General features: G+C 40.7%; 1 protein-coding gene across 3 annotated transcripts in view; it reads right to left on the reverse strand.

The window, feature by feature from the left end:
• Positions 1 to 16,198, reverse strand: part of cntn5 (contactin 5) — a 105,004-nt gene that overhangs the window by 9,873 nt on the left and 78,933 nt on the right. The window contains exons 10-17 of one of the 3 annotated variants that reach the window (XM_058634442.1): positions 15,488 to 15,624; positions 15,245 to 15,374; positions 12,433 to 12,577; positions 7,772 to 7,899; positions 6,767 to 6,948; positions 5,968 to 6,088; positions 3,523 to 3,681; positions 269 to 418 (exon numbers count right to left, since the gene is read on the reverse strand). In XM_058634442.1, coding sequence (XP_058490425.1) covers positions 269 to 418; positions 3,523 to 3,681; positions 5,968 to 6,088; positions 6,767 to 6,948; positions 7,772 to 7,899; positions 12,433 to 12,577; positions 15,245 to 15,374; positions 15,488 to 15,624 — 1,152 coding nt within the window. Of the gene's footprint in view, positions 1 to 268; positions 419 to 3,522; positions 3,682 to 5,967; positions 6,089 to 6,760; positions 6,949 to 7,771; positions 7,900 to 12,432; positions 12,578 to 15,244; positions 15,375 to 15,487; positions 15,625 to 16,198 lie in introns of all 3 variants that reach the window. The other 2 variants (XM_058634443.1, XM_058634440.1) reach the window with 2 other exon arrangements.

Raw genomic sequence — 16,198 nt, forward strand, 5'->3', positions numbered from 1 at the left:
AAACAGTGTCCGCCATCTTTGCTAACAGTTAAGCTAACAGGACCAAGTGTCACTGGTGGGCACGTAACAAAGAAAAGAATGAAGATATTTCTCAACTCAGGGGAAACTGAGGTTGGAAAGCACAATTTTTCATAAAAATACTAGCACTATTCTAGTAATACAAAGCTAAATGCAATGGGGAAAAACATGGTCGTAAAGCAGTGTGTGTATGTGTGTGTGGTCAGGCCGCTATATTTTGGGATGCCTGTCAAAATGATGACGGATTCACCTGCTTCTTTAGTCCGTACTGCTCTCGAAGGTGCACTGGGATCTCCAGTCCCGATGGCGTTGCTGGCCACCACCCTAAACTCATACTCCACCCAGGGGTTGAGCTCCACAGCGATAGCCGACTCCATGTCCCCAGTGACTGGGTCTGGATCTGCACACAAGAGTGTTGTTACAACTACTGCCTTTTTCTGTCTACTTTAGAGTTGAACAAGCAACAATCACAGAAGTTCTCCAAAGAACAAAGCAGAGGGAAAGTGATGCTGAACAAGCAGGAAAAAAAGAAGCAAAGAGGGAGTTTATTTTTAATGGCTGTACATTTACAAGTTCTTTTCTGGCCAAAGCAGTCACTTCAATCAAGCAACTAAGCAGGTGTTACACAGAACATAAAAAAATCAGTGGCCATAACTGCAGCTATAGTGTTAGCTGATGACTGTGAGTCATACAGTTGCTAACCTCTCTAGACAGATTCTACACGTGGATGTGCAGAATCTGTAGGGTAAATGATATTTTTTAGTTTCTGTTTCTAGTTTAACTAGTTTCATTATAATCTGGTTACCTGCAAGTGAACAGATCGTGTGGAGAGTAAAATAGGAGGAAGACACTGACTTCAATGTGTTAGCTACCTGCTTTTTCAACCAAAACGTGCTATGGTCTCTTAAGACCAACTCCATTATCACATCTGACGATACTTGCTAGAAAGTAACTGGCAAGTGTGCAAGTGTTGGCCTCCAGAGGCTAATTCATCATCAGATGATGACCGGTGGGCTCTGAGACTACTGGGAGCCATTAACTACAGAGTATATGATTAAATATGATGATTTTACGTGACAAATTCTAAGCAATTAAAATCACAGAGCCAAAACAAAAAGTATCACTCCTCTTACTTTCAGATTAATTCTGACGTGGCATGTAGGGATGGGGATCGATTGACAGTCAATCGATTCCTCGGAACCGTTAGTATGCCTGCTTAATGATTCCGTTTATCGGTTCTGCTCGTTGCAAATGCGTCACGACGTCACACACACACTGCGTTGTTTTGGTTCAGAACGCAGCAAACATGACGTCGAGGCAAAAGCGCTCTAAAGTGTGGTTATATTTCTCGCGAAAAGACGACAAGACGGTCACTTGCAACACTTAAAGTAAAGTTTCCATTTCGTCCAATATGCAAAAACATTTAGCCACACAGCATGCAATTCATTTGCAGGACTGTCTAGTTTGATACACTGCTAGTCAAGCAGCAGCGGTTACTAATGTCAAAGGTAACTTTCAACTCTCCAGGCAGGACACTTAGTTAACGTGAGCGCCATTTCATTGTGTAAACTTTTACTATACGAACAATCTCCATTGTCATTGTCCATTAGATGATGATAATGATGACGGCCAGAGTCTGGCTGGCTCAGAAGCTTTAGCAAGATGCTCTCGTGCACCTCTAGCTCCTCCCTTCACAGAGGCAGGGAAGAATAAAATGGCCGAGGCGAGGATAAACGAATGTCACAGAGAAGTCTGTGTTTTTATTTATTCATGGCACATAATGGCAGTTGGGCTTAAAAAGCCAAACATTTCTTTTTTTGTCTGGACCAATTAATTGAAAATCAGATAGTAAAGAGAGTTAATACAAACAAAGAAATGTGTACTTATTCCCTCACCCAATGAGAATCGATAAGGAATCGGATCGATAATGGAATCGGAATCGTTAAATTCTTATCAATTCCCATCCCTAGTGGCATGTTTTAAATACAGGTGGTGTTGAGAAAGTTTTCCTAAAATCATTCCTGAACAGTGACTCACTACAGCAGCTCTAGTTGCTGTTGTAACTCATTACACGAAGGGAAACGGATTTCAATTTGTTTTCACGCTATCTACGCAAGACTCTGCAAGCTCTGTAACTATAAATGACAAAATGTATTTCCAACATTACAAGCAGGTAACACAAGTAATCTAATTTCCTCAGGGACGCCGTCATCACGCTTTGTCAATATTGTCATTGGGATGACAAACAAACATTGACTGAAAGCACATATCCATGTCGTAAATGAACCGCAGGTCTCTCCACTCCAACGCGAGCGACTTTCGGCGAAGCAGCGGGGCTCGCGCTCTTATCGTCCAAAGCAGCTCACAATGAGACCACTCAGTCAAGCGAGCTGCTATTCAAACACAGGCTGATAACTCTGTTTGTGAGGAGTGGGAGCTAAAAGCCCTATCTCGCGTATGCTAATCTTAACAAGCTCAACACTGACAATACATCACTGAGGCCTAATTGTGCTTTATCGAATGAAAATGTGGTTGAACAGACATGATGTGAGAGGAATGTACACAAAGTGATTTATACATCAGCGGGGATGAATCATTATCACACCTCCAACTCTGCTTTTATTACCAAATGGCATATTAAGATGGATTACACACAATGCTTAGCAAGCCTTCATCTGTTTAATGCAAAGGGGTAGTAACTAATGGTTTTTCTGTAAAGGTACAGAGGAAAAAAAAAAAATTCCTTTTTAAGCAGTCAGAGTGCATGTCAACCAAATGAAATGTGCTTTTTAATTATCATGCAAAAGGTTAATTTCCACACCACCTGCTAATATGTCACAGAATTAATTTAAAACCAATGACATTTGATAAAAGCTCTTAATACTTTCTGTTAGGATCTTCTGAACAATGGACACATTTAAAATGAAAGGTACGACGAGAGAGAGAGAGAAAGGAAACTGCTTTAAAGCTGAACTAGTTTTTTTTAACTTTTTTTGGCTAAACCTGAATAAGCAATATAATGATAACAGGAAAACAACACTGCATTTATATTGATCCCCTATAAGCTTGCTTTAATTATCATTCTCTTTGCCCCCCGGGGATGGGGTTGTTTGTGGAAAAAGGATGACACAAAAGGAACTACATTATTTCATCTGGGGAAACAACAGCGAGAATAGCATTTACAGTACCTGGTATTTATGAAAATGCTCTGAGGAAAAGTACTTGCCACCATGGTAGGGTAGGGACACTTTAAAACCTGAGTTTCTCTTTTCCACAGCAAGAGGAACACGCCTGATCTCTTACTACCGGTATTTAAAAGACCGACTGCAATAATACATACAATTACATTCCCATTAGAATTTTTAATTATGTTTCCTTGCAACTGTGCTCTATTTGGGCTGGTTCACAATCTTTGTACATGACTTTGGGAAAGAATTAAGGCCTTTAAATGGCCCCACATTAACCTCCTTGACGGAGGGACTGCAATTTGTTCTTATTGATTACCTGTTTTGACAGTTTGCCAGCCGAGAGAAAATGGGCTGCGGGCCTGTAAATTATAGGTGGTGATAGGGCTGTGGTTGTCTAGGCCACGGGTCCATGACAGGGTGGCTGTGGTATCTGTGATCTCCTCCACTATCACTACGCCAGGAGGGCCAGGAGGACCTGAGGAAATAAGTTAGGAGACGCAGATTAAAATACAATTTTCATTTCGGAGGGATCAGAAATGTCAAGACAGCAGAGGCAGAACAATTGCAGTCAGCAGTCGTCTGAATCTAAACTGGTCCACACTGTCGCCTCTTCATTATGAGGGGATTTTATTAGATACAGTGATGGATGCAAGCACACAAGCGATAAGGACGTGCAGTTGTGTGTGCGTGAGGTGACAACATCAATTCCCTGTTGTAATCCTCACACAAACAAACAACAGACAAGAACAAGACATATTAAACTGAAACAGGATTTGGGCTGACACAGATCTACTGCCAGGAATTTCATGCTGATTAAGGAACACTGGCGCCACCTTTTTTTCGGGTGAGGTGGTGGTGGTGTGGGGGGGGGGCTTTGGAGACAGTTTGCCTGTTTTGTTGAGCATGACTGCGCGGTAGACCTTCCCGTGTTGCAGTACAGTTGAACATATGTTTAACTCGGGCTTCGGAAATAAATGTAATCTGCAAGTACAGCAATCGTATAAGGACTCGAGAGGGAACAGCTGTAAATGAAAAGCGGGCAGCTGGTGCGCTCCATGAAAACCAATCTACTGTGTCCCCAAAAAGTGCCTATTAGAAGGTTACAGTGAATGGTGCATTTGTATGTTGGCACATCAAAATGCCAGGAAACGGCACCCTCCTTTACTGCTAATGTTGAATGAGATTCATTAAAAAACACTTAAAATATTATAGTGTAATTGGACGACACGGCTGATGTATTTTTTTTTTCTTACACGTATTAGAGTGAAGCTCAGGCCACTTTTTTTGTCTTAGCTATTCCCAAAGAGCGCTAACTGAGCCTGAACTGAAACAAATGGGCATGCTATTATTCTGTGTTTGATGCTGCACTGACTTTTTTGTCGCTCCTTTAACTGACATGGAAATATTTACACTGATTATAGTCATGTGCTGTGTTAATGAGCATCAATAGATAGAAAATAAAAAAAAGAAAATGTGAACTGATTTGACCCAAACTGGCCTGGCCCGGCTCATGTTGGGAAGATTATAACACAGGGAAATTTGCGATAACAATATTCATGATGATAATACAAAGAGAATTTCAAAATTTAAAAGCATTTGTTTTGATATGGATATTCTGATGTACACTTTACGAAATGGAAAATAAATAATAGATCAATGAATAATCTGCACACGTGGACAACAGTTTATCATCGCCCAGTCTTGCTTTGATTTTTTCGATTTTGATTTACAGTGAAGCACAATCATATTCAGGGAAGACGACTGGTCTTGACCCTTTAACACAGAGAGTATCACAGACTCTTTGCATCACCACAAACTCAAACAAATATTACTTTAAATATGTTTTATAGTGTATTTATGTTTTTCTCAATTTGTTTAAACTGTTAATACACTATTTTAACATGCAGTAAGTTGCAAATATCTGCCAGACATTTTCTGAAAAAATAGGCAAAAGCTCTTACTCACAGGATCATTTTCCTCATTTTTCTGGTTATGGTTAAAATAAGCAAAAAAGTCCACATGAAAAACCTTATTTTGTAAATTAAGCCTCAAAGATATCACAAACAAAATAGTCTTTGGCTTTGAGTCCTGGCGTATTAAAGCTCACACACTAACCATCTCAAAAACAGGTATAGCTGTGTCACGATAAGACAGTCAACAGGCCGCGAGCAGCTGGGGGTAACGTTTGCTGCTTTACATTACCACCAACATTCATAAAACTGCCACAGAATTTGATCACTAGACATTTCCTCCAAGCTGTTCAGCGGCTCACATTAAACGTGCTCATGCAGACAAACCGTCTGTCCGGCCATATTCACAGTGACCATAAAAATTAGTCAAGATGATCAAAGAGGGGCAATAACGTGGAAACACTTGCTGTGTGATTGTATCCACCAGGAGTGAATTTCTAATGACTAATTGGCCGACTCCTGAAAAAAATGAAGGCCAATTTCCTAGATTTACAGAAAATTCGAACATTGTTCTGCAGAACTGCGAAAAACATTAAGCACCCATTATGTAAATCAAAACAGTTTTTGTTTTTCAAATGCAATCATTCCTCCCTTTCAGCCCCAAACTGTTTTTCTCACAGTGTCCTGGAATTAACTTAGAAACTCCAATAAAACATGTGGCTTATGTTATAGAGCAGTGATTTAATTTGAGTGGGACAGTGAGTCACTTTCTCTGGTAAACATGTCACATTGCACTGGTGTACTAACAACAACAACAACAACAACAACAACAACAACAACAACAAGCTTACCCCGCACAAGAAGTTCAGCCTCTGCAAACACAGTGTCGGCAATGGTCTGCGCCCGACACCCATACTTCCCAGCATGCTTCAGTAATATGCTCCTGATCATCAGATCCACTGTTGCAGACTGCTGCAATTTGTACAGCAAAACATATAAAAAAAAAAGTTAGGTATTAAGAAGAGCAAGGGGGGAATGTGCTTAGCAGGAAAAAAGTGTGATTCCTTTACATCGTGTAGAGTCTCATGTGGCTCGAGAGATCGCTGTTTAATGCAGGTGCTTGATTGCAGCTACAATCTTCAGCTGCCCACATTTTCACTGTTGAAATGAGAAATGCCTCAGGCCAAACTGGGAATAATTCAAGGTGTATGGGCAGCTGTTTAGTATGAAACCTGATTAAAATTACAAACCATACATCAGCCAGGAATCTGTTCCGCCTGTAAAGGATTGTCACTGCAAATACCCGCTCTCCAGAGAGAGCGAGAGAGAGCGTGTGTCGTGGTAAAGGACACATCAGACAGATGTGAGTTTAACATCCACTGCAAATGGAAGAGTGACCTAAAAAAGCCTCCCGGTGAATTTGTTTTTTTAACATTTATTTTCATAGTACGGGGAGGAGAAATGTGAGATGTTAAAAGTAGACTAAAAGAGCGAGGAAGAAAACGGGGGGAAAGTGTGATCTCATCTTTTATTATCGTGTTCAGACTAGAGAACACTAATTCACCTTTTTGTGATAGAGAGAGATAGATAGATAGATAGATAGATAGATAGATAGATATGTTTTTATCTTACTATTGCTCTTACTCTCACTCTTACTGTTTGGATGTATTCAAAGTGGCTGCCATCCTGCTGGAAGTTGATGGGCCTCTGATTGAAGAACCACTGGAAGGCCACGTCCAGCGATGTGTCATGTGTCGCTCTGCAGCTCAGCACCACGCTCTCCCCCACAGTGACTTCCACCCGGATCGGGCTAAGCTCCACACGCATGGCCTCTGGAAGCACAAAACTGCTGCACTGTCACCTCAGGCTAAACCTGAAGCAGCTGCAATCAACTATGACACAACTGCCAGAGCAATCATGAGCGCCCGACCCAGACATGAGGCTGGCTTCTTATGACAACCACCTTTGCCAGCTAGAAAGTCAGACGTGTCTTGCTCTAGCCCTGATCCGGACTGTGTGCAGTACAGCTCGTTTTAAACGTGCTCATCATTTTGGTTTGCAAAGTGTAAATGATTTAGATTTGTTCCAACGGTGTGAATATGTGATGGACAGGGCCATTGTTGATGTGAAATGTGTAAAGAGAGAGTAAGTGAGGAGGAAAGCATTGTCATGTTAGCAGCTCTACACTGAAATAATAATTTACTCATGTGACATATAGAGTTAGGGGCGTGAAATACAACAAAGTAAAATGTGGCAAAGGGCACAAATAAATCAGTTGTAAAATGGACAAAATTGGTTCAGTTCCTCAAGAAAATACAGCAGTCGAGTAAAGAATCCTTCAAATGTTTCTTCAGTGAGTCTCGTGTTGCGTTTACACCTGTATTAGCGCTGTCCACTTGTGACTGTATCATCTGAGACAAGTGTTAACACCAGGTTTGAACATGGCAATGACACAGAAGCCTTCTCGCTGCTAAACTGTGCCCTTGTTTTATGATTCCTGAATGTGAGAGCCCTTGGTTCACGGTTGAGCAAGTGCAATAAATTTCCTGGCACCGGAGCAAAGGGGGGGGTGTAAAAATGACATTGGGGACTGTTTACTCGTGGCCGACTTGTACTAATTTGGCAGAAAATAAAGGCCCCCAGGGCATCACTTACCTTTTACCCACAGTATGGCAGTCATCTCTGCCGAGCCAAACTGATTCTCCGCCCGGCACACATAGTTCCCCTCATCCGCTCGGCTGGAGTTAACAATCCTTAAAGTGTTGTTCCGTAACAACATAATCCTGCGACAAAGGACACGAGAATCAATACCGAGTATGAGACACAAATTCACATATGAACAGATGTGCGACAAGTTCAGGCAGGGGGTATTACTGTACGATACTTTATGATACTGAGGTTGTGACGGGTTACAAGGACAGCAATATGCCTTAGGGATGACACTAAAAAAGATAGAATAACTGTTCAGATTATGACACAACGTGGCTTTTGTTGTGACAATGCTTAATTGCGTAACCTTGAACAAGGCAATGGCAATAAGGATTTTTCAGTAAAAACTAATCAACAACTGACAAACGCGATAATGAATCTGATTAGGAGATACCCTTAAGTAGTTTTATCTCCAACAGGATTAAAACACAAGCTATTAAAGACTCTGATTAAGGTATTTAGGACACATTTTCAGTAAGAGGACCCCAAAGTGTTTCACTGTGGCTACAATGACGCTATATCTTATTTTGTGTCTTGCAATTTGTGTCATCGCTGTAGAATATAAAAAAGGTACAGTTCACAAGATTTGAGAAGAATACTACGCAACATGAAAAAAGAAAAAACAACAACAACACACACACACACACACACATCATGATTGTTTGTTCCTCTGCATCTATATTTCCATAAAGCTGAATAAATGGGGCATTCATCATGCGCAGCACTCAAGAATCCACCTGACAAACTTCTAAGTATTGGTGCATTAATGAATCAAAACCAAGATGTGCACATCACCGAGGTGTCCCCCAGGGAAAAGCAAGTGTGACGAAGAGATAACAGCAGCACCGCGCCGCTATCCACAAGTAGTCCCTTCTCCTGCTGAAGGACACTAGCAATGTGGTTTTAACATCTCTGACTGGTACAACAGCTGGACAATCAAGCTGCTTCATTTAACTGCAGCCGACGACAAGCAGAACAAGAACCAAGATGCTCCCCTGAAGGTTCGCTGCAAAAATAACCGAATTTCAAAGATATACAATATTTATGTCACAATTAGCCTTGTTTCCTGAAGGAAAGTTGCCATTTTACTTTTCTTAAAAGCAAGGGAAATGACAGATGTGTAAAGTGTAGAAATAGAATATTGCACCACTGTGAGGAAAATCTCTATCCAACATAACCAGGTGCTTTTTTTCACTTAACCTAATCACAGGTTACTCACTGTGCTGAAAACTAACGACAGGAAATGGTTTCCATCACCCTCATTTCAACCCAGAGCTCCACAGGCACTGGTATGCATGTCCGTAGACATGTAAATAAGTAATGCCCTTGTGGTCTGCAGACAGGGTTGGTCACAGGATGACTTGAGCATGGCTTACACAGAGGCACATTGACACAGTCTACTCTTTTAATAGAAAATCTATCCCATCTCAAATCAGACAATCAGACGACAGATGACAGGCGACGGCGGCGTGGCATTATTCATATGGTTTGATATTTTTATTTATTCATATGTACAATAAGCTCCTTCATCACGGGCAGGGCGATTGAAATTGGCAAAGAGAAATTCGCGAAGGTGTGACAAAATCTCGCCACACATTCAGAAGCAATCTGCAGCCAGGAGACATTTTTCAAATTAGGGAGGAAACTCACATCCGACAAGGACACTGAGGCAGAAAGGACAAGATAGGGACTGTTGGGAATACAAAATATGCAAATCAATTCAACCTAAGGAAATTTAAAGGAAACATTAAACGATTAAAGCAAACCCAGCATATTTGACTATATATAATATACTATATATTTTTGGATTTGAAGCAATTTCTCTGGGGCAGAATAAGAAGAGGTGCTCAATTATATAAAACTACTAATTTCACAATTTGGATATATAAAAATGATCACATGTGTGCAAGATTTGTCTGAAACTAAAAAATACAAAATTCTGTGAGTGTCAATTGTGCTGTTGAGGGCCATGTACTTTAAAACTGGTGGGATTAATACTTTCCATTTAAGAGACAAAAGCCCCAAACATAGTGGAAATCCATGTTAATTACAAACCTTCATTAAGTCGGCACAGCTGTCAATGCCAGATAAACGTGGAGCCGTTTCGATTATGACCCCGTTCTTCCCAACAGAACAGAACGCCTCACCATCCATAAACTCTTTACTTTATAAATACTGTGAGGTCACAGCAGGGAGACCTTTGCAGGAGTCACCCCGGTCGTCTGAAATTTGGTTGGTTTGGAGTCCTTTTTGAAGACACAAATATCCAAATGCGACACCACTCAAAACACACACTGTTATCCAGTAAATCAGTGCACTACAGTTAATTTGGAAGAAACCTGCAATCGACTCTCAAATTGATTGAAGCTCAAAGAGAGAGAGTCAGTAATTTGACCCATCACGACAACAAATACCGCAATGAACAAGACCATCATTTTATTTAGAGGACATGGAATGATTGCCTGGTATCTTTTTCCTGTTCATTTAAGACAACACATTATCTTTAATCAGATACAAGCAAAACGAGGGCGTCAGACCAGGTACGATTGTCACCGACAATACTGAAATAGAGATTTGCGACGGTTTGAAAAAGGGGCTTTATCAGATCCAGACGAGTCAAAACGTCATTCACTACCATTTTTAGGGCAAAGGAAGCCACCGCTCACCACTCACCACTCACCCCCATCCACCATGAGCCAGATCTTAACATGAAACACACGAATCCAAAATGACTTCTGAGGATTTACTTTCCTTTTGAAGGAAAATGCAATCATTTGCAGATACACATCAACCTCTGAACGTTACATATTAAACTTAGGTCTGAAAACTGTGTCTTTCATCCAGCTTTTCGGAGACGTGGAAATGTTGCCACTGCCTGTTTGAAGAAATATCAGATTAAGGATCTGATTATCAACCGGCTGCCCTTGCTGCGAGGCTGTAGAACAGCTCGCTGAATCTTGGCTGGGTCCACTTCTCTTCTGACTCAAAACGCAGGATGCTAAGCAGCGAGCGATAATTTTAGTAGCATCGCTCCGTTTGATTGATGGACCCTCGCCCCGCTCAGCCCCCTCTTGGTGCGACTGAGAGATGTTTCTCGTGAAAAATGATGCATCGAACTGCATGCGAATTTCCAAATGTAATTGTGCGCTGGAAATTGTCAGCCTCTGTGAGAAGGAGGTGGAGAAGAGGACGCGTCTCCAGAGCTTTGCCAGTACCTAAGGTGTTTCACTTTAGCAGTGACACTTAATTTCAGTTACAGTAATGAAACTGTGATGTGTCACAACAAGACATATATACATTTCCTCAAAAGCCCTGGACCACAACCATAATGCTTGGATTTATGTCATGAAATATGTATGTAGGAGAAGAGATTACCATCGTCTCAACTTGACTTGTCACTGACTTATAACATGGAGCGTGGTGCCTCCTTGATTCACTCTGCACCTGGACCTCTGTCCTTGGACTATAAAAGTCTGGAGAGTTTTTTCTGTACAACACAATATTGCAGCAACACAGACCACATCAGCTGTCACTGTTCCAATTGGTGGCATATTACTTCCTCCTGTGCTCATCCCATTGTCTCCTTTTCATTTTAACTGTGATAATTCTACCTTTGGCATTTAATAGCCTTTACTATTATTATACTGTACAGGGTTAGAGCTAGTAACACTGAGTAAAAAACAAATGTCTTTGGAGAGCTTCTTTGACTAGGGAAACAGGCCCAAGGAGGAGACTTCCAAGAAAAAGAAAGCTGCATTTAATAGACAATATCAGGATTCCTACTTAAAAAAACATGCTTATAGCTACAGATGATTCTCACGCACCAAGCCCGCTATGCATAACATGTAGCAACAGCAAATGAAGCTATGGAGCCTCATGAAACAAGCTCAGGGCTGGTGAGTTGTATTCAGCGGGGTGGTGAGTTGTATTTTTACGCATTTTGTTTTTTGTCGTTTCTGTACCGTCGGTGAAAATTAACATGGTGCAAAAAAAAGGAGCAAAAAATGGTTGGGGACCTTCAGTCTCACACTCACTGTTCAATTTAGAGTGCCAAGTTAATCTAATCTGCATGCTTTTTTCCAACTGTGGTAGGAAGCCAGAGTATTAGTAGTATGGAAACCCCCCTCTCAGAAAGGCCTTCGATCGAGCCATGATCCAAACTGGTGACTTTTTAGCTGTGAGGCAACAATTCCAACCAATGAACTACCTCGTGGCCCCTACAATGTATGAGTACGAACAAAACAGGCTTTAGAAGTCGTTAAAAAATCTGCCACGTGCAGTAAAAAAAGACAGCTTTAGAATATGCAGAATGTTGCTCTGGACTCTATGTTTGTTGTTATAAACAAGCTGTGCTGAACAGAAGACTCCACTTCACACCAGGTTCTGTTTTCAAAAAAGCTGTGCTGCTGAACACTTGAGAAGAACACTGGATCCCACAATAGCTCCCACTATCACATTATGAACTCAGAATGTTCCTCACAGTTATCAGAAACTCTGCGTACTTCACTTATTATAGTCCAATATACAGGTTTATTGTGAATATTCAAACACAATCAAAATCAGATATCCAGTTTGTAAAAAGCTTCCAAAGAGCTGCTGCAGCCTACCTTTTATTCGGCTGTATCCTCCTGTCTCCTCTCTTCCATGTGATCCGTGGTTTCGGTGATGCTCTGGGTTTGCATTCAAGCGACACGTCTTTTCCAAGCGTGGCAATGACCCGTATGGGATTGGGAACAAAAACGGGTGCTGATGCTGTGTGAGACAAAAACAGAGCATTTTATTTAAAAAAGAAAAAAAGAAAGAAATTCAATTGAAATCAATGGAAAATAATGTCAACATCAAGGTTAAAGTTTATTTACAAAACACATTGAAAAACAACTCCTGTTGTTCAGCGCTGTACAAGCTTAAATATATCAAATATCAAATCAAACTCAGTAAACTAAAAACAAATAGATAAAAAAAAGCACAAATAAAAACAGTACTGAATAAAAGGACCATAATTAAAATAAATAAATGTCAAACTCAACTGGGATTAAATGGGTGTTAAGCAAAAGCTCTACTTGTACTACTATGTACTATTCTACAACTCAATATGTAAGTACTTATTTTCACTTGTCAAAACAATTACAATATAGGTCTATATGACGTTCAATTCAAGATATTTGTCACACAAGTAAAGAAAAACAAATGACTAATCACAGATGCCAGTAATACCGTATGTTTGCTAATACTCGCCTCGCTCCTTTGAGTTTACACTGGAATTGTTCAATTCCCTAGTGTTTTTTTTTAAATAACTTAATGCAGCTGTACTCACTGTGATGCTGCTAAACATAATACTCATTCCACCTCTTCAACTGTGGCATTTCAAAAAAATAATTACTATAAAATTGCTGGAGGGCTCATTGGGACACTTTGTGACGAAAAACACCACTTGATCAACATATTAATTAATACTGATTCCCCATGAGGCATTACAACGCATGCTTGTCTACACACGCTGGCTTAAATGTACAATTATATACCGTTTTATAATATTTGATCTTAATCCTGAGCCACATCAGTGTCCAGTAAAACTGCATAAATATGCATTGTGCCTTTTGAGTCAAATCACTAAATAAATGTCATCATGTTAATGACGTCATGGTTGGGTGGTTTACACTGCTCCGAGGAAAAAAAAACCCATATTTAAACAGGCAGCTTGAGCAAATAATAAATACACAAACACAAACATTTTATAATAATAATTACAGCTTGCTTATGAAAACAAATTAAGTAGTTATGGTCTAAACAATGCTTCGGGCCTTTGGTGTGGGTCTGGTTTGGAGTTGTGTTACACATCAAGGCCATCCACTGGCTGCGAGGCTTTGTCAGCCGAGATGATTCAAATCCTGAATGATGCTTTATACGTGACATTATACACAATGACAATTCAATCCCGTATGTGGCTACAGGCCGACCCCTCTCCCTGTAACACTGGTGTCTTTGAGCCCGAGTGGCTGCCTGAGTGGCGGAGGTCCCTCTAGACAGGAAAAGCAGCAAAACACAGGGCAGTTGCTGTGAGTATTTGTTTTAATCAAAATAAGAACAGGCCTGCAGCTGGTTGCAGCAGTGCCCCTTATTGCTTCACCTGCTACCCTCCCAGAAGAGCCGGATCTGGGACAAGATCACAGTCATGAGAGCAGCCACTGCCCCCCATGTTGCCTCTAGTGATCGCTCATCTTCAGGCTGTTATTAGCCATGTAATCTGTATGGATAGTGTTTGCTTGTGGACATCTCCACAGAGCACAGGTCACTGGGAAGAGATATCTGGGGGGTATAGTTATGAAAACATTCATCACAAGCGTCCAAACAGCATCGTTGTGACTGTGACTTATAGAGGGGCAAAAAAACGCACCTCCTAGTCAGCTTGGATAAGGCCAATCGCGATCAGCAAATGGACAATAAAAGTAAAAGAAACTTTTCCCACAACATGCCACGGATTCCTCTCAAAAAAACAGCGCGCCACGCAAGACAGTAAATCAAAGTGTCCCCAGCGGAAACACAAAAGTGGACTGGGTGTCACCAGATGTGTCCTAGTACAGGAGATGACAAGGAGAAATTGGTGCATCAACACAGAGCCACCAACAGCCATTCTGTATGATTGTTGTGCTGTTAGCCTGAAGCCTTAAAAACTGAAGAACACAGTCAGTCTGGCTTCCACTTTCCCAACATTTCAAAGCAAAAGTTGGGAATCGTTTGATGTGTACAAAGAAAAAGAGGAGGGACATACTTGATTGAAAATAAAAGGTAAAATGGTACATTTTCTTGTTGGAAATGAATGATTATTATCACCGATTGTTAAATGATACACACCAATGAATAGCTGATGAAAGTCAAGTGCAGAGTGAAGGTTTGTTGAGATTCTGATGTGGTCTGTGCTTTGATGATAAACAATAGAGAGGAGATAAGACCCTAATGGAGTCATTAAACTCTATCAAAGAAACCATTGATGTCTCTCCTCTAGTGTTGGCTCCCATTAGTATAAATCTATACCTACAAGTCATTGTCTTTTCATTCTCACCCAGAATAATGTAGAACTATTCCCGACTCTCCTCCACTTGATACGTGCAGACACCTCATTGAATACGACCATAAAGATCCTTCTTTTATTCATGCCGTCACAATCAGAGACCATTGATTTGCAATCAGCACATCTCGCCGCTCAGCGTTCCCCACTTGCATTTCAATCACCCTTACTTATCGGGCACCTTATTCAGAAGCAAATACTTGATCTGTCTGTGTCCACAAATGTGCAATGTATAGGCATTTATAGGGAATGTATAGGTTCTCTGTTTAGTCTTTCTAAATCAAATAAAATGTGTTCTCATAATGTCAATTTCAAGCAATATGGCATAAATGATACATAATGTATATAATTACCTAAAATCTTTAGTTCAGCACTGGAGTAGATGGCCCCGTATTTATTTTCTGCAACACACTGGTACATCCCCGAGTCTGTCTGCTGCACTTTGTAAATGGTCAGATCTCCGTTCACGATTTCAACGCGACCCTGTAAACACAATAAAACATATTATGTGAATATAGATAGATGCACAGGACTAATACAGACATTTCATGGTGTATTCAACAAGAGGACAGCGCGCTGTGCTGTGAATTGGTCACCTGGGATGTCAAGGGCAAGCCGTCACGAAGCCAGCGATAGGTGGGCCGGGGCCTCCCTGTGGCCTTGCACTCCCATTGGAGCTTCTCGCCACTATCCATCTGAGTATCATTAATCATTCTCACCCACAGAGGAAAGGCTTGGACATAGAAAAAAAAGAAAGAAAAACATTCATAATGAAACATCCCTGAAACACACAAGGCACAACAAAATACTGCCCTTTACTAACACAAGAAAGAAGATATATGTGTAATATACTGGCGACGACACACAATGCTGACAACACATTTGCATCTTATGCCAAACTTTTTTTTTTTTGTGTGTGGTTTGATGTCATTTCACACAGAATCCTTGAACACATCACTGTGTTGTTGCTTTTCACCTGATAAATGACAAAATCCCACATTTTTTTATAGCTGGAAAAAGCCTCTACCTCTTCTAATGAAGTGCTGGCTCAGTGGTACTGTACATTAGACACCGACGAGTTATGTAAACATACATAATGTTTTAAATTATGTATTAAATGCCCAGGACTAGTTGCTAAGACAGGATTTAACCTTGTTTTTAGAACAAAGTGGTGCTTTTAATCATTCATTAACATTTTGTGCATCAGTTTATTGCTGTACAACAACTGTGGCCAAAGAAACCCTTACTCCGTGTGTAATTTTGATGAATTCAGTTTTGTTTGTACTCTTTAATTATTGGGGCTTAGA

This window comes from Solea solea, chromosome 7 (genome assembly GCF_958295425.1).
Source record: "Solea solea chromosome 7, fSolSol10.1, whole genome shotgun sequence".
Lineage (NCBI taxonomy): Eukaryota > Metazoa > Chordata > Actinopteri > Pleuronectiformes > Soleidae > Solea > Solea solea.